Source organism: Pezoporus flaviventris, unplaced genomic scaffold, assembly GCF_033815535.1.
Source record: "Pezoporus flaviventris isolate CSIRO_AGI_PZ_B2104156 unplaced genomic scaffold, CSIRO_AGI_Pfla_v1 ptg000113l, whole genome shotgun sequence".
Classification (NCBI taxonomy): Eukaryota; Metazoa; Chordata; class Aves; order Psittaciformes; family Psittacidae; genus Pezoporus; species Pezoporus flaviventris.
This window is the reverse complement of record NW_026892661.1, coordinates 2,315,400-2,336,995: the sequence shown is the minus strand read 5'-3', so window position 1 is coordinate 2,336,995 and position 21,596 is coordinate 2,315,400. Positions and strand designations below refer to the sequence as shown.

At 48.3% G+C, this 21,596-nt stretch overlaps 2 protein-coding genes and 1 long non-coding RNA gene across 6 annotated transcripts; 2 read left to right on the top strand and 1 right to left on the bottom strand.

The window, feature by feature from the left end:
* The first annotated feature begins 437 nt into the window (after nucleotides 1-437).
* POU2AF2 (POU class 2 homeobox associating factor 2) lies at nucleotides 438-9,548 on the top strand. 4 transcript variants are annotated; one of them, XM_061478035.1, is made up of 5 exons: nucleotides 438-944; nucleotides 3,460-3,569; nucleotides 7,431-7,473; nucleotides 8,173-8,468; nucleotides 9,029-9,548. In XM_061478035.1, the coding sequence occupies exons 1-5, from the start codon at nucleotides 935-937 to the stop codon at nucleotides 9,428-9,430; spliced, it is 861 nt and encodes a 286-aa protein (XP_061334019.1). In that variant the 5' UTR covers nucleotides 438-934; the 3' UTR covers nucleotides 9,431-9,548. The 4 variants fall into 4 exon arrangements, with proteins under 4 accessions (XP_061334019.1, XP_061334017.1, XP_061334020.1 ...); XM_061478033.1 differs by lacking the exon at nucleotides 438-944 and having other exon boundaries at nucleotides 3,379-3,569; XM_061478036.1 differs by lacking the exons at nucleotides 438-944; nucleotides 3,460-3,569 and adding an exon at nucleotides 5,316-5,416.
* A 3,486-nt stretch (nucleotides 9,549-13,034) lies between these two features.
* Nucleotides 13,035-20,342, top strand: POU2AF3 (POU class 2 homeobox associating factor 3). Its single transcript, XM_061478027.1, has 5 exons — nucleotides 13,035-13,210; nucleotides 15,491-15,585; nucleotides 17,616-17,673; nucleotides 19,220-19,446; nucleotides 19,771-20,342. The coding sequence occupies exons 1-5, from the start codon at nucleotides 13,204-13,206 to the stop codon at nucleotides 20,107-20,109; spliced, it is 726 nt and encodes a 241-aa protein (XP_061334011.1). The 5' UTR covers nucleotides 13,035-13,203; the 3' UTR covers nucleotides 20,110-20,342.
* LOC133282039 (uncharacterized) lies at nucleotides 14,992-19,215 on the bottom strand. The gene is made up of 3 exons (XR_009747618.1): nucleotides 17,544-19,215; nucleotides 16,179-16,352; nucleotides 14,992-15,117 (listed from the first exon to the last, which is right to left on the bottom strand). It is a non-coding gene; the product is annotated as an uncharacterized LOC133282039 (long non-coding RNA).
* Nucleotides 20,343-21,596: the final 1,254 nt, after the last annotated feature.

Genomic DNA, 21,596 nt, shown 5'->3' with positions numbered 1-21,596 from the left:
CAAGCTACTAGGCTTAAATAAGAATTTAAGGCTTAACTCTGCTTCTTGTTTTGCAGAAACAGTTTTGCTACCATTTGGAGGCTGGGAACAAAGGAATGGTTATAGCAGGCCTGGCCAAAAGTCCCTTTAATCTGGGTCTAGCAGCATTGTAAAAACAGGTCATTTCCTGGCTGCTGTTTCCCTTCCTGGCATCTCAGTGGAGACTAATCTCAGACTTTCTGAAAGAGAACCCCTTGCTTGATAACTAAGAGCCAAACCCTGCTTCCCCCCCCCGCCACCAGGAGCCTGTTGGGTTGCTAAAGGATGCTCCAGCTGGTCCCATGAGCACGTATCCTTGGCTGAGTGTTACTCCTCTCCCCACAGGTGCTCTCAATGATATGCAAAGCTTCCTGGGTTCACAGTGTTCAAAGACCCAGTTTTAATTGTGTGATGCAGAAGAGACCGTACTACTCTCAGAATAAGCCCCGCTGTGTTCATCTTCAACAGCACATGAGTATCTCACACTTACACATGACAAGATGCTCTTGTCCCAGGCCTTGCTTTTCCAGCCAGGTTCCTCACCTGTAAGGCCATGGCCCATCGCTGCAAAACATACCAGCCTTTCACTTTAACCTAGGATTTTTCTGTTGGTAAACTTCAGTTTTCATCCATGAAGTGTCTGCTCAGACAGGAAAGGGACTCTTTGGGAATGATCCGCACTGACCATGCAAATTGGAGTGAAACACACATCAAGAGATTTGCATTTAAGCAAATCCCAAACAAGGTATCATGGAGACATCACTACATTGTCAAAAACATATTTCCATCAGGCTCAACTGGATCTTTACCAGTGGAGTATGAGCACAGACTTCACTCTGCGCTGGGAGGTTCATGACAGACAGCCCTTCTACAAACTCCTGCAGAGTCCAAGAGCTGGGACTTGTCAGCAGTGACAATGGAAACAGGTGAGTTTCAGCACCTTTTCACAAGCGTAAATAGAAGCCTCTATCTAAATATCAGCAAAAGAACATACCATGTTGTCCTTAGGCTCATTTTAAAATCAGAAAGGATTTTCTAAAATTGATTTGTGGCATCTTTAATGTCACAATAATTTAATAGCATCTATTAGCATGTTCTGCCTTCACTAGGCTGAATTTCTATTCCTTCACAATGCAGCCCTTTCCCAAAATGAGGTTAGATCAAAATTATATGATTCAATTTGCCTGAAATTTATATAAACTCAGGCCTAAATGAGCATTCTCTTCCCCAGTGCTGGCAACAGCAGAGTTATCTGGAGTTTCAATTGCTCAGCATCAGATCCTGATAAATAACTCACTGAAAGCAACAGGTTTAGTTCTGTGGGGCTGGACTGCTAAATTAAAAACAGGGCTAGAGGGCACAGCCATTACTTTTATTACTTCTGAATTTGAGCAGAGGAATAACTGTGAGCGCATAAGTGAAGTAACTTCAAGAGCACCCATGTGTAAAAGTAAGGATGTGTGGAAGTGTTTGTCTAATGTCTTTAGACCATAGTAAATACATTAGGAAAACAGGACTGCAGAAGTGCAGAGCATCAGACACTTTCTAGAGCAGGTCACAGAGAAGCAAGTTCAGTTCATACAGAGAGGCTGTGGGATTTGGCAGTATCAGACTGCAGAATAAATGAAGAAAAGCTGCTCACAGCTTTTCTAGTGATGCCATTTTAGAAATATTCCCATTCTGAAAATTCAACATAAGCCTTGGCTTCAGTGCTCCTCCAGAAGTTCTCTGCTAAATCAAGGCCTGAATCTTCAACTGGATGTAGCTAGCAAAGGCTGCACAATTTATCGCAGGTGTGAAACCACGATGGAACTCAATGGACTGTGCTATACAGTTGAGACTTTTCCATCAAATATCAACACTCTTATCTCTAAATGAATTCTTATGCAAAGGTGCAAAGTTTCTGCTATGGAAAGCATAGCTGTTTCTGCCAGTTATGCCTGCTCTTCCACAGCTTTCGAGCTCCAGCTACATGTGCACACCAGGTAACCATGCTTCCTACTGCTCTCAGCAAGACAGCCCTGGAAAGGGACTACAGGAGGGAGATTTCTGCTATGGGCTGTCAAAAAAAGTCAGATTCAGTATAGAGATTCCTCTCAGCTGCAAGGATTGATATCCATTCCAGCCATGTCCTAGTCTGTCCACAGATGCTCACTGGTTCATATTCAGACTCAGCATTCACCTCTATTTTGATCATAAGCCTTTTGGGGTACCGTCTCTTGCAACATATTTGCCTTCTGCCTAGTCTTGGCTGAAGTCTCTGCTCTTCCCTTTCTAACCTCTCAATGTCCATGGGCACCTGGGGCCACAATGCCACATGAATGAAAGCGATAAATGGAGCCAAATGACGCATCCTGAAAAGCAGAAAGGCAAAACGATAAAACACAGTTTTAAAGATCAAACACATCAGCTGTGGAACGTCTGCTTGTGTTCCCTTCAGAGGACATGGCTGTGTGTTTTCCAAGGGATTAGCTTCAAATTAAGCTCTTCTCTGGAAGATCTCAATAAAAGCCCATATGGACATCCCTCCCTGGCTCCACAGGTGTGGGATCTCTGTTCAGGCATAGCCTGCTAGCCAAGATAAAAGAGCTGTTCCTAGTATTGTACCTTGCACCTCTCTGCCCTCACTTGTGCCAAAACACCTGTACACAAGGCAGATCTTGCAAAGCTTTATCCTGGCAGAGGAAGAGGACAAATGCCTCATACCCAAAGTCACACAGACCCTATAGACAGGTTGTGCTGTAATCCAGTCAGGTGAAGAAAATGGATCCTGGCCTGCCATCAGCCTCTTGGGTGACATGGCCAAGACACTGTACCCCTCTTTGTGCCTTCCTTGTTAACCTTGATAAAACAATAGAGTCCCAAAGTACCTGTCTGTATTCACTGTGGATACAAATCACACTGAGCAGACAGTTCCTTTCTCTTTGCAGAGATCTGCACTGTGATTCACATCACTGTTCACAGGAGCCATTCCAACTCTCTGGGGTATTTCCACCTTTGCTGCGCTGACATCAAAGCTCACAGAGCGATGTGCTGAAAGCCAGCAGCTCCAGAAGGGCAGGGAAGGGCTAAACCGACACCACCTCTGGTGAAAGCAGTAGGGATGTGCAGTCAAAGCAAATTTTACTGACCCAAAGAGGAAACATAGGACCCCCCAGAGCTCTCTTTGGAAAAACCAAACCCCATCAGCCAGTCATATCTGACACAGAGGGATGTGCATGGAAACCACATGGCACCCAGTGCTGAAATACAAGGTAGGGCAAATGAGTAGGCCTTGGTGTTTGGCTCCTAAGGGATAATTTTATATTAATAATAGCAGTCTTATGTGCTTCCTTCCTAACTTGTCATACAGAGGAAATGAATTTGCTTCTTCCATAACAACCTCCTCCAGCTGCTCTATGCTTTCAATAAACTCCTCTAATGCCCATTTCATTTCCTCAGTCCCTACAGATTTTGGCAAACGGGTGTACCAAGGAGTGAGGGTGAAGCACACAGTCAAGGACCTTCTTGCTGAGAAACGATCCAGGCAGAGCAGTGCCTCCCACTTCAGTGTAAGTCACTTTGCATTCCACCACCACACAGCCCTTTTTCTGAACCAGAAAAGTCATGACATGCAATCCTCTGGTTTAAAGAGCATTTATGCTGAGTTCAGGGCATTGCCAACATTGACCTAGAATAGCAAAAACCATTTGCAGCGCTCGTGTTTGCCCTGAAAGATCACAGATGTCTCCCTGATTTTTTGCATTAGTGAACCTTTGAGGGACTGAAGTCCTTTGGCTGTTTTTCCCAAGCAGATCAGTAATGCTGAATTTCTCATTCCTTCCACATCCTGCATATGACACCCTTCCAAGTCAACTTCCTTTTTCACTAGCTACACTCAACTCAGTGCCACAAAAATAGATGTTCTTCCCAGAATGCTGTGCTGCTTCCAGCTCCTCTCTGGCATACTAGAGTGCCAGAAGAGATGCAGTGATTTTATGGTCTGGAAAGAGGCCAAGCATCAGTTTGTTAGAGATGATTTCTTCTTAAAGTGGTTCTATAGCAACAGGAAACCTAAATTATAGTGCACTACGTTGTTTTTTCTCAATCACTAGCCAGAGAAGCAGTGCTGTGCACAGAAGACACAATATTGCAGGTGCCAGCACATGGCACCTGGTAGCACAGTAAGCCATTCCCTGTGTACTCTTGAGACTCACCTTTACCAAACAGCAGCACCTCCTTCCAAGCTGATTGGGAGCAATGGGGCCTTCTGACAGAGGAGGAGATGCAGTCAAGCTGCTGAAACTGTGTCCTGGAAGGAAAGGGCAGGAGCAAAGACACAAATGGCTGGCAGCAGAACACACAGTGTTAATGCTCTTTCCCCCCATCCACTTGCCTCAGGCTTTTTGCTTTCAGCAAAAAACAGAGACCTCAAAGGGACTTCCAAGTTTGTTTTTTTTTCACTGTTACTTTCACATGTTAACTCTGTGACAAAACAGGCAGAAAGCCAGTTCGGGCATTACCAAACACAGCAAGATCTAGCCATAGATATCTTCACAGCCTTCAGCTAACTGCAGAAATGCAGAAGACTGCCCTGAGCCATGGACAGTCACTGGGAAACACATGCTCCCACCAGGAGGCATTTGGGAAGACTGCTTTGGAGAGCAGCAGGAAGCAAGTGTTGTGTTTGTGCTCACTGAGACAACAGATCCTGGTTGATGACTATCATGTTTACCTGCTCTCTTTATGAAGAAAGCAGTTTCAACAGCTGCAATAAAAAGCCCTAGGAACTGTAGACCACTTGCTGCTTGGTTTATTACACTTTGCTTTGTATTCCGAAGCTTAGCAGTTGTGTATCAATCTAATGCAATATCAGCCCTGTTACTAATTCCTTACAAGGCACAAAAAATTATTGTGCAGGGCAAATGTCTGTATTTGCTTGAATGTATCATGAAAAGAACAGCTGTAAGTGCAGCTCTGTTCATGTGACATAATATAATCCCGAATCAAGCAGCAGATAACTGAACACCCCTTTGTGTATTTATGATGTTGTGTAATTTAGCTGCATCTATTGTTTGAACGTGATCTTTGCTCCAAAATCGGTAAGCCGCTGTTGTGCAAGGGGAGGTCTATAGAGGAGATTCATGATGCTAAGGAAAGGGCATTGCTCATCGGAGGTGAGCCACTGGGCTGTTTACTGAAGCAGCAGAACAGCAACAATTTCATGACAACTAGTCCCTGCATACATCAAATCACAAGAAACCAGTGTGTATTGCGATGAAATCCACACAGTTTGGGCTTCTGAGTTTGCATCAGATGCAGGGCAGAAGGTCCTGGGCTTTAGTGAAGATCTGACTTGTTTCCCACTGTAGGCATGAAACCAGCATTTGCCCTCTGCAGGATTACCTTCTTTCCTCAGGTGAGGAAGCTGCTAGGTACACAGATGTAGCGCTATGCCCAGCAGGACTCAGAGGCCAGGGATGGATCATTCTCCATACTTGCCATCAGCAAACCAGTGAGGTGCTCTGCCTAGGCTCAACTTTGTTTTTACTGTTAATGTCTTTTACTCCAGCTGCTGTGCTACAGGTTGGGTCTGGAGATGAGATACACTGAAGCCAAAGTACAGTCAAAGGGCACCATAGAGCCCCACTGCAGGACCAGGTCATTATTTTGACCTGCAACCTTACGTTTAGTCCCCCAAGGCAGCCTTGTAGCTGAACAATGCTCCCAGGTTACCAAGGCAGTGAAGCAACACAGCTCTCTGGAGTACCCCTAACCAGTATATCTGCCTGCTCTTGTGTGAGGCAGGCTGAGACCAAGCTTATCAGCAGCTGAATATACTGTGGGCACAAGTGATGCTAAACAGACACACTGATGTGGTGCAGAAGATCCAGCTACCCCAGTCCCACAGCACTGAAAGGAAGTAATGCAGGGAGGAAATGAACTAATGTGCTTCAATTAAGCTGAGCCATTCATCACTTGGTAAGGAGCCAGGAGGCAAGTGAAATGTAGGTCTCTGCAAGTATGTAGGTGCCTGCTGTGATGAAGGCCAAAGATGGGCTGCTGCAGAGGCTCTTGAAATTGAATTAAGGCAAGTAAAACCCTCGCAGTTAATGTTAGCTCTGTAGCTATTCACCACAGGCATGTGCAAGAGGACTTGCTGCCTGTGACACACACAGTCAGATGGTTTCAGTAGCTGTTGAACACACAGGATCAAAGCTGAACTTAGATACACTGGTAACTTTAAACGCTTCATACTAGAGACTGGCACTGAAGTGACATGGATGCTGAGAGAGGGGTGTCTGCCAAGACCAGATTTGCATGTGGAGGCTTTAGCTTTGCAGGGCAGCCTGCATATCCAGCTATGATCCTCACTGAGGTCTGTGGCCAAAAATGTCCCAGCTGGGGGCAGGTGCAAGTCCTGAACCTGCAGCATGAACACATTCATCTGACCACAAGCCAAAGGGCTCCTTCCTGATGCCTCGTACCACTCCTGCAGCCTGCGTGACTCGTGTGGGCTCAGAGCTCATTTTCATGATGGAGCAGGGAGCAGCTGCAAACCTTCCTCAGCAGTAAAAGGAAGTCCTGGCGCTGGCAAATTTAATTCAAATCTAAACCTCTAAATTTGGTTGCTTGCTATGGCAGGAACCTCCTGTTTGCACTATGCAAACTGAAAATAGCATGCCACCATCACTGGCCACTACAACAGCACAGCTGAAGTAATGCAGCCATGGGCATGGTATTTCTGCTCTATGGGCTTGGAAGTCAGGAGACAGAACTCAGTCAAACTCTGTGTGTGAGCTCTCATCCAGAGGAGCAGATGGCTTTGCCTGAGTACTTGTAAGGAATTAGCCACCATGAGCACCAGGGTCACTCAAGGCTAATTCTTCCTTAGGGACCAAGAGATTATTTTTATCGATACTTCTGTAACACCCAAATAGGAACTAGAAGCAACTGCCTCCAAACATAGCCTGCCTGTTCTGCCAGGAGGGGCCAGCTAATGCAGCTCTGCAGCAGGTAGATGGAGCACAAGAGAGCTGGGCTAGAACACAGGCAGCGCAGAATCTGCCTGTTTTGACCAGCCAAGGGCTTAGAGAACAGCTTATTGAGACCTCTTCTGAGCCAACACCAAAACGGAAGGCTCAGCATTATGCCTGCATTAAGGGACCCTGCAGCCCATGAGAAAGCAGCCAGTTATCTTGATATTTCTACTGTTACCAGCTCTACACAAGACTTCAAAATCTCTTCTTAGCCTACATCTGCTAATACCTCAGAGGCTAGAGGCTTGAAATCTTAGAGTTAAGCTCTTCATGCTGATAGCACCAAGACTCAAATAGTGCATCGGAATGATGCCAGCACCTTCCCAAACTACACGCTTAGAGAGCTGCCTTGCTTTGAAAAGACCTTTTTTAACATATCTTTATCTTTTGCAGGGCAGCATCAGCACACCACAGTCATCATTTGTCCAAATGCCAGGTGAGGTTTTCCTCCACTGATAAATGACTTCTGTATCGCTTGGACAGTTGTTGTTGCTCCTGTTTCTTCTCCTCCAAAGCACATGAAGGGAGCAAAGGAGCAGTGGAGTAGGGCTACCTCTCAGAGAGAGCCCAGGAGGAAAGTAATTGAAAAAGTCAAAACAGGAGCAGCAATAATAAAAGAAAAGCCTCTGTAATCTTGTATGACATTCCCAGAGGTGAAAAAGGTAATTAAAGCAGTTCCCATCTCTTTTGGTAGAGGTGCCACACAGAAGCCCTTCTTTTCCCTCTGTGTCTTCTAGTTTTCCCTGAAGCTGCAGAGAGAAAGTATGAAACCAGGAGCTTACCTGTTTAAACTCTTAGGCAGGGAAAGGGAGTATGAGACTGTAACACCATCCTCCTCCCCAAGAGCTGTAGCAGAGCAAGGAAGAAGCAAACTCTGGCCTCATACTTGAGGCTTTCCCAAAACACACTTGGTTTGCTGCAGATGGGGACATCAGCTGGATCAGGTCAGTCTGAGGTGCTAAAAGCCCATTGGGCTGACACACCTGCTTGAAGACAGGAGCGACTCCTGCCCTGGGTGATGCTCGAGTGAAAAGGGCTCTACTTTGTGTCTGCAGTGGTGGCCGTAGCTCTGTGGCTCTCTTGGTTCTGCTGTTATGGTTTCCCTTGAGCCAATTTTTTCTCTTTGCCATTGCAGGCTCACCTACCACAGCTGGTTACTATGGCGTCAGGAGATCCTTCACCACAGAGTTGGATTTCCACAACACAAAGCAGTTTGTCAGTGATGTCTACTCATCCCCTCTAGGCTCCAAGCCCTTCTCTAGCGATTCGTCTGCCACTCAGGCATTCCCAGCACTTCTGGACCAGTATCTCACAGACCAGTATGGGGATTACCGTGCTACTCCCCTCACAGCTGGTACCAGCTCCTTCTTCAGCCCTTCTGTGCCCCCTCTCCTGCCATCTTTACCTAATGACACAACGCACTTCCTACTAGTGAGTGAGTCTGTGGTTCTCAGTCACCCAATGAAAGTTTACCCAATTTAAAGCTGGGGTTAAGTCAGGGGGACTTATGCAGGAAGGATGTGGCTGTTAGAGGAGGCAGCTACAGCAGAGAACACAACAGAAGGGGCAGGGCTGAAGAGCAATGTGTGTTCTCTTTGACCATGACCTTCATGTCATTATCCCCTCTTTCTGTTGGAGACCAGCTCCTAAATTAACAACCTCCCCTGCTCCCCAAAACAGCTCCTGCATTAAGCTCCTTAAGTTTCTAGAAACATCCTTAGTCAGCTCCAGGCTGTTGCCTATCCCCATTAATGCCACTTCTCCATTCACTCTGGGCCCTGCAGGGTCAGGAATGGTCAGTCCTGCTATTGACAACATGGATGTTTCCTTGCAAAAGCTTTAATACCAAATACTGCTCCAGAGCAACAGAACTGATGTGAGCATTCCCAGCTAGGCGCTGAGGATGGCTTGGCTTGGTGAAGCCAAGATAGGTATGCCAAGCTTTTATTCTTAAGGGTTCTTTCTTGCTTTCTCTCCCTGATTCCGTGCAGAGAGAGCCCTGGGAGCAGACCTCACCCGACAGTCTCAGCCAGCTGGATGGTGCATGCTCAGACCCTCTGCAGCCACTGCCTGCCAGTGCCAGCTGCCTCTCCTCACATGAATCAGGAAGCATTTCCCCATACCGAAGCTCAGGTTGGACCGCAGCCATCCCCGGAGCCCAGCCCTACCCTTTGCACCCTCTTGAAGATGTCCACTACTCCCCCAGCTATGCTGCCACCTCACCCTACACCTTCTCACCAATCATGACTGTGGCAAATGAGCTTACCTCCGGGATGAGCCACCTCTCAACAGAGCAGTCCTCAGAGACATCACCTCTGCATGATAACTCTGCCTGGGCAAAAGATGATGGAAGTCCCATCTGGGGGACTTATGAAGGCCGGAGAACTTATTGATGAGAGTTAAGAGCTGGAGTAAAAGAAGAATGGACCATTATTGAAGCAAATTAATTACTTGTGTGCTTTTTCCTAAAGATGGTCCTTTAAACAGAGGATGCTAATGCTGTACAGTGCTGTATGCTCTGTTTAGAAGTACAATCACTTGGATGTACCACATTTAGCTTATAGTGGTGCCTTCTAGTGCCTTATGAAAGTCATTGCTCACAGTCCCGCTGTGCTACAAGTAAAATTCACAGCCTGAAAAACATCTGCACAAACAAGGATCTCTGGTACTTCTTTTCAGGTGCTGGGAAAACAGGCTGCTCTGAACCTTAAACCCCTTACACAGCATTACCAGAAAACATTTAGGAAGAGCAAGGCTGGGGCTGGGGCAGGGCCTCCTTAATAGCACAGAGTCTATGTAATGGTATCTTGTTACCTAGCAGCATAAATGCTAGTTCCTAACTCCAGCATGCTACGAACAATGACATTAGCTTGAGCAACAGTTATGCCCAGAGTAGCAAGTTCATGACACATTAGAGCCTGTAGCACAGGAGGCTACAACCAAATAAAGCTGGGGCCCTGGCAGGCTGTGGGAACACCATCCTGCCTGATGCTCTGTGCAGGAGGAAGCCTGACCTGTAATGCACAAAGCTCACCCTCCCCAATTTCCTTTTTGCCTTGAAGAAAACGCAGAGCTGTTCCCTCAGAGAAATACAAGCCTTGAGTCAGTGGGCATAAGGCAGAATGCTGACAGCCCCTTGCCTAGAGATACCCACCCGGCCCTAGAACTGGGACCAAGGCTGATTTAAGGTCCCAGGGCTCTGCCGAGGCGCACGGCCACTAGAGGTAGCTCTGCACCCACAAACACACACTCGGAGTCCGGCGCATCCCTCGCACATGCAGCCGGTCCCGCCTGCTGCATCCAGAGCCGGTGGAGGTTACCTGCTCTGCCCCATCTCACCCCCCAGCCTGGCACCCACAGAAGCAGCAACAAATCCTTGCTGAGGAAGAACAGGAGCTCTCCATTGCCTGAAAGTGTGTAGCAGTGAGATGCTTTAAGGCCCTCCTTGCCTCTTCTCAAATCCTGAGGCTGATGGGACATTTGGAGTCTTCTCAGCACAATCCAGGGATTATAAACAGCACTGGAGTCTCAGGATCGGGCCCAGAGCATCGCTTCATGCCATGCTGTCTACAGGCACCTCTCTGTGGGGCAATGTGAACTGGGGATACAGCGCTGCACCTAGAAATAGGCAACGATACTGGGTCCCTGTAAGCATCACTGCAAAGAGCTGCCAAGCAGCCAGGCCAGTCCTCTGCACAAATAAAGCCCTTTGCTGTACAGGGATACCACCTAGCACCATCCCCGGCACCCCTCCTCCTGGAGCCCAGGAATGTCCTTGCACCCCAGTGTGCACACAATGACCATACTGGGCAGACCCATTGATGTCTTCAGGGGCCCAGCACAGCCTCTACCCCTAGGGGCTTGCAGCCCGCAGCAGTAGCCCTGGAGCTGACCCAGGCTCTTCCTGCCTCAAGAGGAGCCCACAGCTGGCCAGGAGCACCCAGCTCCGGTCCTGGCTGGACTGGGGTCCCTCCCAACGCTTCCTGATTCCCCAGCCTTGTTCAGACCTGCTTGAAAAAGCAAACTCCAGCGGCTCTCTGTGCCTCAGATCTCACCTCTGCTTATCCCCATGGGCTGTGCCCTTCTATTTGCTAGTGGGGTCCTGTGGAGACATGGAAAGCTCAGCCCAGGGAAAGAGCCATCAACCAGGACTCCTCCGCACACACTGCTAAACATGGGGCGAGGTGAGCCCAGCTGCCTCCCCATGCTTGGACCCTGGGCACCAGAGGCTCCTGCGAGCAGCCAGCATGGAGCATCCCAGGTTGGCATCTGCTCAGAGCTGCTCCCCTGACAACGGGACAGGGCAAGGCAAGGAGCCCCAGAGCATCTCAGGTGTGTGCAGGTCTCCTTGCCCTGCACCCAGTCCCCTGTGCTACCAAACCTGAGACCTGCATGAGCCCACAGCATTGTTCCATACCACAACAGACAGCACCACCTGAATCGCTGTCTGTAGCTGCTGCTTGACAAAAGTGGCAAATCTCAGCCGTACCTTCTTCAAGGGCCTTGCATGGACGGGGACACCAGCTTCAGTCTGGCTCTATTTCCATCAGGCTCTGAGAGAGAAGCAAGGATAGGAAGTTTTTGAGCTGTCTTGGAAGTATTTGACCCACTCTGGCATTCAAATCTTAACCAGCTCTGTGAGCCTGGAAATGCTCCGAAACCCAGGACATGCAGGAACACCCAAACACGGGTGCTTCTTGTTTCCTTAAGGCACACAGCTCAGGCAGGGCTGGAGCTGAGCAGCCTGCACTCTCTGCTCTGCGGTCTCTGGTTACAGAAGTAAACATTACCCTGGCTCCCAGGAGTGCCAGCTCCCCCCACACCATGATAGCCTCACTGCCTCTACCCTCCCATCACCAGCAGCCACAGCAGGGGCTTCAGGTCCCAAACCTCTTAGGCAGGCCTGTGTACTCCCCTGTGACCCCTACTCTCTTTTTTGCTGCATCAGAGGTAGGAAGAGAGGGCTCCTAACCCAGAGTGGTCCATGGGAAGCATCCCTACAAAGCCACCCCAAGCAAGGGGCTTCACACCCACGTTTCAGCACAAGGAATGGCATCACAGCTGTGCCCACTCCCCACAGAAACCAAGTGTATTTGTTCAATTAAAGGAAAACATTCAGCTGCAACAATAGCCAAACTGCACTGCTGGTAGATTATTAACAGCCTGGCCTGCTTTCTGCTGCAGCCAGCTATTCCCAGGGCATGGCAGAGACTGCAGTGCCCAGGGAGAAGTTTAAATGCAACCTAAAGATCCCAGCTACATCAGTATTGCATGGTGATGAAGGGTTATCCAGAAACTGTGCCATCCTACCACACACCGAAACCCCACCACTTACAGCACACAGGGCAGGCCAGCACTGCAGCATGCAAGAAGGGGGGGGGGGGAGCAATTTGTGCAAAGAGAGCAAATAGTCTGAATTAGGGGAAAATGCAAATAAACGCCAATATAAGCCTGGTATCTGGGCAGAGGGAAGGGTGTGCTGTGGAAGGAAGTGGGGTTTGGGAGCTTCAGCTACCTGGGCGTCCAGGGTGTAGCACCACACATGCACACTGCCATTTGGGCCCCAAAACCTTAGTATTTAGCCTTAAAATGTGAAAAAAACCATGTAGAAAGCAGCTCAGCCCCTTGTAGAGTCCTCTCTGCAGGTAGCAAATGAAATATGAGAGGGCTGGAGCCCAGCCTGTGCATCTGAGGGGAAAATACTGAGTCAGTTGTGAGGCATCTGCTTTGTTTGGGGCAAGATGGATAAAACCCTGCAAATGTCCCAAAAGCAAAGGGTGGGGAGGGCGGCCCTACCAAATCTTATTCCCCCAGACCCTCTGCTAGATGGGGATGTGCTCAGTTTCACAAAAAGATAGCCCATTTTGTGGAGCCTTTGAATATTCAAATTGAAAGTATCGCGCAATCATTGATTGTCAAATCATTGGTTTCTAGAGGTTTTAAATACTTGGCATTAGGAGAGAAAAACTCAAACTTATACCCGTAGGGATAAAACAATAATATTGTCGGGATCCACCTGTCATTGCTGCCAGGCAAGCAGGTCCCTTCGCCCCCAAATTTCAAGCCTGTCTCCTCTTGCCCCCTTCACCTGCTCTGGGGCCGGGGCCAGGGCCACCACTGCTGCTGCACCAGGCGCCCGGGGAGGTGCTGCCCACTCCTGCTCAGGATGTCCGGTAAGCCCGGCTGCGCCTCCTCCCCTGTATCCCCCCGCCACCCCATTCTGGGGCTGTTTCGGGGCTCGCCGGGGTCACTTCGCGAGTGAGGCAATCGCCTCCCGGCCGAGGAGCACCCGGCAGGGGAGGGCGGGGAGGAGGAGGGAAGGAGGCGGCTGGGAAGCGCTGTTGCTGCCCGCCAAGTGCCAGCCCCGGCCGGCCAAGGGGCCGCCGCCGCGGGGCAGCCGGCGGGGCCGGAGCGCAGCGGGCAGGACTGGGGGGAGCCGGGGCGCCGCTCGCCCTCCGGCAGCCATCCCCGTGGCTTCCCGGCGGGGAGGCGCTGCCGTCCCGAGCCCTGCGGCGGGGGAGGGAGACGCGGTCCCCGCACCCTCGTCTTCTACTTCTCTGCGCCTTCCCCGTTCAGCTCTTGACCCTAAAAGCCTGCCCCGACCGCCCGCTGCCCCGAGCCCACCCGGACACACAGCATGAATTTATCGCCCTGTTCCTGATCCCCACGCTGACCCCCTGCACACCCTCACCACCCTGCTCCTAGAACCCCAGCCCCAGCTAAATCACCCTGCCCCTTCCATCCACAGCCTGGCTGTGGCAGCCCTGCTCTTGATGCTTCAGCTGCACAAGACTGCGCTGGGGCCTCAAAGTGCTGGAAAAGCAGGATCCTCGGGGCACAAAGCTCTGCCATGGGAACCAGGGGTGGGAGCTCTCTGATACCCAGCCCCTAGGTTACAGATGTGTCTTTACCTCATCTGCTGGTTTAAGTTCCTCATAGTGTGCTACCTGTGCAGATCAGAGCTGAGGCTGGATGTAGCATGTACTCCTCTTACAGCTGTAGCTCCCTGGCTATAGGGAGGCCTGGTTTCTTAAATTCAACCCTTTCCTCCCCTCATTTTCCCCATCTTCAGTTTGTTGAATAGAAACAAACCAGAAAAAGATGAATAATCTCCAGCTGCTGGGAGCACAGCTCAGCATACTCCCCTCGAGGCAGACCTGGCTCAGCCTGTCACCTTTCTGGAGGGACCTGTATGCCTGTTACAGCATGTCCTCACCCAGAGTACCAAGGGGGCAGGAGGAGGAGGGCTGGCCGGACAGGAGGATGAAGCTGTAGAGAAAGGTTAACAGCAGAAGAGCATATGCAGGTGGACCCTGCAAATCCAGCGCTATCTTCTTGCTGCAGCAATAGGATAGGGGACCTGCAACCTGCTGCCTTCACTAGGGAGCAGCCGACTGCAGGATGAAACAATGAAACAACACTGGTGTTTGGTGTCTGTTTTGGCCCCATCCCTGCCAGCCGTGGCATGTTGTGGTGAGAGGATGAGACAGTTGCCTAGAGTCTGTAATGCAGGAGATGGGCACTGAAGAGCAGCCAGGATCTCTTCACGTGTCCTCTGTTCTGCTGCTTGGTGCGGCTGCCTCGGCGAGTGTGTTGTTCCACGTCCCAGAGGTGGCACTGGAAGGCCAGGTTTTGCTCTGGCATTCGTTTCCTCCTGTGGGTTTGATTTCTGCCGCCTCCTTCAGGGTGTGAATGTCAGCTGCCTGCGATGTTGTTTGGTTAATACAGAGAGTAGCTTTGGGTGTTTTACCGCGAGTAGAGCAAGTGAAAGTGATTTTTCACAATAAGTAAATTCTTTACCATTTCCTGTACTGAAAAGCCCTCATCAGGTAGTGACTGATGATGCTGACTGGGTTTGGCTGGATTACAGACATCCTAAATGCTTGTTTGAAATCAATGGGTGTTGTACAGAATGAGCAAAAGACAGAGATAATCTAGGCTTTGCAAGAAGTGATTCATGAAAGCAGTCATTTTATTTGGGTTTTGTTTAGACCTCTGAGTAATTGCCCACATTTTTCCATTGTTTTATTCCTGGTCCTCATCTGCCAGATGAAGGGCTTCACAGATTTATTTTCAGGTCCTAAGGGAGACAAATATGATAGGAATTTTATATAGATTCAATAAATTAAAATACCAAGCACCAGATGGAGCTTGGTATTAGTACACCAGGGAGGGGGGGGGGGGGAGACAATGCAATAGGAACAAATAAAACACATGTGATTACCGAATATAATCAACACCATCTTTTCCAGAAATGTCTGTTTGCTGCAGGCTTGAAAAGCAGGCATTGAAGAGGGCTATAAACTGTGATTACAAGTGACTTATCAATGACAAGTTAATCATGTTTGCTCTAAGTAGACTCCATGTAAAGCATGACTGAAAAAAAATGCTGGATTTGCTCTAGGTTTTGAAAGTCTTCAATCTTAAGTGTTTTTTCCCACACATACTTTCAGGAAAGCCCAAGGTGTATCAAGGTGTTAGAGTAAAGATTACAGTTAAGGAGTTACTGCAGCAGAGAAGAGCACGACAAGCAGCAAGCAGTGCAGCAGTAAGTAAAACTCTTGTGGTGTCTGCCTTGTCTCTTAATCTTTCTCTCCAAGACTGTAATCTCTGGGTCAAGTAGACTGCCTGAGTGTAGCAGGCTGGTGAATTTGGGGGAGAATAATATTCAGCCAGAGTAAATGCAGCAGTGACCCAAACACAACATAAATCATCACTTCTTTGGTGACGAGTCTTTAGTGCGGGGAGAAAGCAGAACTGGTGCTTCAGAAACATAACTCACTCTGCAACAAAAGGGCCAATATGGGCAAGTTTTGGTCCAACAGCAACTCCAGTATCATTACGTTGGATAAGCAAGGCAGGCCATGGTAACTGCCCCCCATGTAAAATATGGCATAGTCAGGCTGAAGCAACAGCCCCAAAGTTTGTCTAGCAGAAAGGAAGAAAACAAAGCATGGGCAAAGACCCCTTAAGCAAGGCTCCATCCTGCTCCATTAGGGCTCCTTAGCATAGTATTCAAGTATACTCAACTAAATTCAGGTCTCTAATATTTTTCAGTACCATCTGGGCAGCTCGTAGCCCCATCCCTTCTAAAGGAGGGGATGGAGATCTGTGTGTGTACACACACATGCACTCTCTCACTTTTCCAGTCTTTGTAGGAGTCCTCTAGCTCCAGCCACTCTTAGGGATTTGCATAAAGAGCTTGGTAAATCATTACCTCTTCCTGGTTCATGACATTACAGCTTTGGATAGCTTTCAGATTTATCTCCATCTCCTGCACCTCATTGCAGCTGACTGCATAGAAAGCTGATCAGCCTGCAACCTACAGGCAGGGAGGCCTGGGTGAACAGTGCACAGAACTGCTTGGCTTTAGAGATGCTGGGCTACTCCTCCCCTCCAGCCCTAACAGAATTAGCCTCTCCATCACAGCAGATGTCACAGGCTGCATGGAACTGGTTTTTGCTCCCCATAGCAAGTTTACACAGCATTTGTTTTGCCCACACAGGAAAAAGTGGCAACGCAGGAGGTTGCCTTTGTGCTTTCCAAAAGGTATGCATTGTCTTGGAGAGGCCCCATAGGTTAGGGCTGGCAGGATAAGCTACCTCTGTGCACTGAGAAAAGCTGAACCTGGAAACTTCTGCTGCCAGTGTTATAGCTATGTCTGCCTTGTTACGTATCTGCAGCCAAAGAGAGGAGGGGTACTCCTGTGGGTACTTTCAGCCCAGAATAGCTGCTGTTTAATGAATTAAATGCATGGGGATGAGCTAAGAAGTTGTTGCTGGAGAAATGAGCCACTCATTTTTAATAAAGGAAACTAAATGGAAATTGTATGAATTAAAACTGAGGGGGAAAAAAACCCAACCCAGTATTTGTATTTACAGACTAAAATCCTGACCACAAAAGTGATAGGAGTTTCGATGCTTCATGTTTGGGGATTTCTTTACTATGGCAGGTTGGATTCCTAAAACAATTGATCTGTCTGCTCCAGCTTCCAGCATCCCTTACAAAATGAGACTGTCTAGTTTCACAGAGGCACGTAGCTGTGTTAGAGTGGGGAGCAACGGCAGAGCTGGTTCTCAAATGACATCAACCCCAAACACGGCAATCCAGTCTGGTGCCCAGCCACAGGGATACCTGCAGTTGTCTTTAGTTATGTTTCAAGAGTTATCCCTACAATTTGTTAACTACTCTCAATCATATTTATCCCTACAAATTCTTTGGGATCCCTCCACTATGGATTGTGGTCCTAGAAATTAATGTGTTAGTTTCAAAGGGAGCCACATCTCTACTGAATCAACAGGAATAGGGAGAGCACCCTAACAAGGTGCTCTTGATAGAGCTTTACACCAAGCTGGTGTTGTGCTCCTCCAGTGCCATTATAGGCTCAAGAAAAAAATCATGTTATGCACATTAATCTTGTTCTGTTAATGCTAGGGAAGTTTTCCATATTACACCCACCAGGTAAATAAGGTTTACATAAATATGTTGAAGAGAAATCCGACTTACCTCAGCACACAGAAGAGCGCTCTCCTATGTTACAGTATCTGCAATTCCTTTTCTTCCCTTCTCTTTGGTCAGGTTTCCTGGGGCAGCAGCAGCATCCAGTTTCCAGAGTCTGTGTCTCCACCTCACCCAGGTTGGTACAAAGCCCATCCACATGTCCCTTCCCACCCCCTTCCCAATTTTTCCCACAGCCCAGAATCTTTCCAGCCTTTGGTTGAGGCAGGCACCACCAGATAACAGGCAATGCAGCCAATCAGCGCCTGAAAGGAGCGCACAAAATGCAGATGAGGATCCTGTGAGGCCAGCAGGGTACATATTACCCCATTCAGGAGCACGATCACATGCTCTCATTTGTGCAGTTTATTTTCCTACAGCAAGGAGAGAGGTCTCCTTCAATAAGGGATGCTCATCCCCTAGGGAATAACACTGCTGGCATCACCGTCTCCAGGCTCCAGTCTGTGGGTCTGAATGGATCTAGAGGGTCAGATTGCACTGGAGCACTTTGCTGAGCTCCAGCAGCTGGCTGTTCTCACTTTCCTGGCAGCATCCATGGGAGCAAGAGGAGTGTCAGGTTTTCAGCAACACAAAGAGTTTCTTCCTCCTCTATGTGAATATCCAAGGAAAGTGGAGAGGGGTGGAGGGTACAGCAGCTTGAGCGTACAGATCCTTCAATTATTCTACAGCCAAAGCAGAGACCTAAAAGGTTGGGCAGGTGTGGATATATACATTGTATGGACATCCATCAATATTTAGGAATCAATTTGCTTATGCTAATAAAGAACTGCGAGACATACCACAGCTTTTTCAGGCTGGAAAGTCTCCATCTGTTTATGTATCGTTCCTTCCTCCTCCCCACATCCAGCTAAACACTGCCACGCTGAACTTGCAAACTACTGGGACTCTGAGTGACTCTCTACCTATGTGCAGTTCCATTGCCTTCAGGCCTGTGCCCCTCCATGTGGACAGACTTTGCTTTTAACCATATTTGAACGCAGCATGAAAAGGTGATCATTCTGAAGAGTCAGATATGCTTTCATACCCCAGCAAGAGCGTTGCAGTACGTTGAGAATCTGACCCTATGGCTTTCTAGGAACTCACTCATAACACTATGTGGGTGCAATGCCACGTTATCATTGACTTGCTCCATTTTGTCTGCTCAGAGGTTTGTCTCCTGACTGCCTTTTTGGAGTATTAAAGAGCAAATTGTTCTCCTGTTACGCTCTTCTTCCTCTAGATGTAGCTACCTTGCATCTGAAGACTGGGTGAGGCAAAAGCGCAAGCCATCTGCCAAGCTGTGAAGCATAAATCACTGCATGGTAAACTTCTAGGTCTGTAAACAGCTGACATTTGAAGGGAGGCTAGAGGATCAAGAGTCTGAGGGAGTTTCCAGCTGGATCCCTGTCTGAAACGGCTGGAGCCAGAATTGTTTCCAGCCGTATTTACAGATTTTTGGAGCTTTCCAAAGGGACTAGATTTCCCCAAGTTATTTGCATGCTTTTGATCATCTTCCTTCTAGTGTCTGCTTCCCTAGAATATTCACCCTGAACTGGAAGGACCTTTTTCTTTGTCTAAATCTGTAGGGCTACTGAACATATGAGAATACTGAAACCTGACCTGGGGCAACACCTGCCCTTTGTGAAGACATAATCTGCTACTGTCTGGTTTACCTTCTCTCCTAGGACCTTTTGATGCAGAACCCATCTCTTCTGTTCCCAACTATTGTCCATCATGGCAGTTTTCGAATTGCCTCTCCTGTGAAGAAAGCCCTAGCTATTTGGAACAACTGGTAGATTCCTGTCTTCAGACAGATGCACCCTCAGACCCAGCCTTCAGTGGTTTCCAGACGTCCTCACACTACACCTCAGATGCCTTCCAGCCAGTCTCACACTGCTTTAACCAGGGCCTGGTAAGTTTTGTCTCCCAGGGGAACAGAAAAGGGAGGAATGTCCTTTCTACAGATCTGCAGATTTTCTGCAAAGGATAGCCCACTTCCTGCTAGGGGTTCTCTGACTCACAGACAAGCTCCCTATTAACACTAATGTCACAGGAACTGCCTCTTGCGTTTAAGCTTCCAAGGGCCAAACCATCTCCCCGGCTAGCCAGACCCCCCCGAGAAAGGTGATAGCATTGAAATCCTGACAGCTGTCCACATGTCCCCAGGTGGCACCCTGAAACAGCCTGTGTTTTGTTGTTTGTTTTGGTTTTTCTTTCATTTTCTCTCAAACTCTAGGCTGCTGGATCCCCCAGTTCGGCTGATCTGTCCAGCCCATTGAACTATAGCTGCTCTCCTCCTCAGCTGTCTCCTTTCACGCCACTGACCCACAGCCCACCCTCTGCTCTGGACTCCGAGACTTACAGCTACCCTGCGGAGGAATGGTCCTGCCATACCCCCTCCGCATACACCACCTCTGCCTGCTGCTGCACTGCCTATGGCTCCCAGCATGGGGACAACAGGGTCCCGCAGTACTTCCCCTGCTCCAGCACGGACTGCATGGACTACCTACCACCCATGGCCATGGCCGATGACTTCTTCAGAAGGGATAGGAACTGTGACATCTGCTATAGCTAATGGGGACTGTGGTTTTACACATCCACTGTATCCAAATCAGATTAATTGCCCATGAACTATGCAAAGCTGTGCTGCCTAACACAGTTCAGTTTATTCTTCACTACTCACACATTTTCTACATGACACTGGCACTACATTAATCCTCCTGTCTCGTATGGTCAGGGGTATCGGGGTGTTTTGTTGTGGTGGTGGTGGTTTGGGGTTCTTTTGCTGCCTTACCAAACACATGTAATTAAGCCCTTTTTGATACAAATAAATAATTTGGTACATATGCTGAAGCCTGTTCATTCCTCATGTGCTTTTCTGCTGATGATGCAGGATCCTGTCCCTGTTTCTCTTAAAGGTAAGGAACAGAGACATTCAGCAACCTATACAGAGAGTAATTCTCAGCAGCATGAAAGCAGCTTACCCTTTCCAGCAGATAGGGTCTGCAGCAGATAGTCTATATGTATCTCAGCACCCAGCACACTATCTACAGAGAAAGCTGTACATTACCCTGCTTTGACATGGATCTGCAGTTTTGTGGCCACTGTTTCTGCTCAGACTGCCATGATGATATTCTCTAGCAATTTTGCAGAGAAGGAAATCTGCTGTTTTCCATGCAAGCCCAGGGCTTAGCCTATGGGTCATGTGCCAGAAAGGCCCCTCAGGCCTGCACAGGGGTTGAATCCAGTGCCAAACATCTTTGGCTGCTGATCAACACCAGCTTCCCTCTAAAGGCTGGGTTTCAGTGAGAAGCTGCTGTAGTTTGGCAGCTCTTTGTATAGTTTGGTCTGTTGATATCAGGTTTTCTTCACCGTTCAGTGTGATCAACTGAACAGGAGCTAAATGATTTATTTTTTTAAGTAGATAATGGGGAAAGTTATCATACCTGAGGATTCCCTGTTTCTTGCATAAACCCAGACCTTTCTAAGACTATGTCTCACCTCCTTTCAATAGCACTTGGTGAGGCAGACTGCCAAGCCACCCATTTCTCAGCTGAGTACCCAGCCTGGAAAGAAAGAAGCACCTCTCCGTATTAAATCCAACACTAATTAAAAGAAAAACAACTAAAGGTTAGTAGGGAAGACAAATACATCATTTAACTAGCTGTACTGGTGAATGTACAGGTGAAAATGGTTTGTAAGCATTCAACAAGACAAGTGCTCATATTAACACATCTTACAGCAAGGTTCTTAAGTATCCCAGTCTACACAGCAGTGCCACCAAGAAACTCTAGTAAAGTGTTACAGTCTAACAACATATCTCTTGCCTCCACATCAGGCAGATATTTAAATCTAATACATTATCTATCAGCAGACTGTGCATTTATCAACATCTGTCCAGCTATCAGTGAGCACACTGCATCTCAAAGAGGACTGCACTTAATGGTGTGCAGTGGAGAAGTTGTGCTCATCATTGATGGCTGTTGTTTAGGCATGACCGCTTCAGAATGGCAGTGTGAGCATGAGCACTACAAACCGCCCTACATCCCATTCTTATTCCCA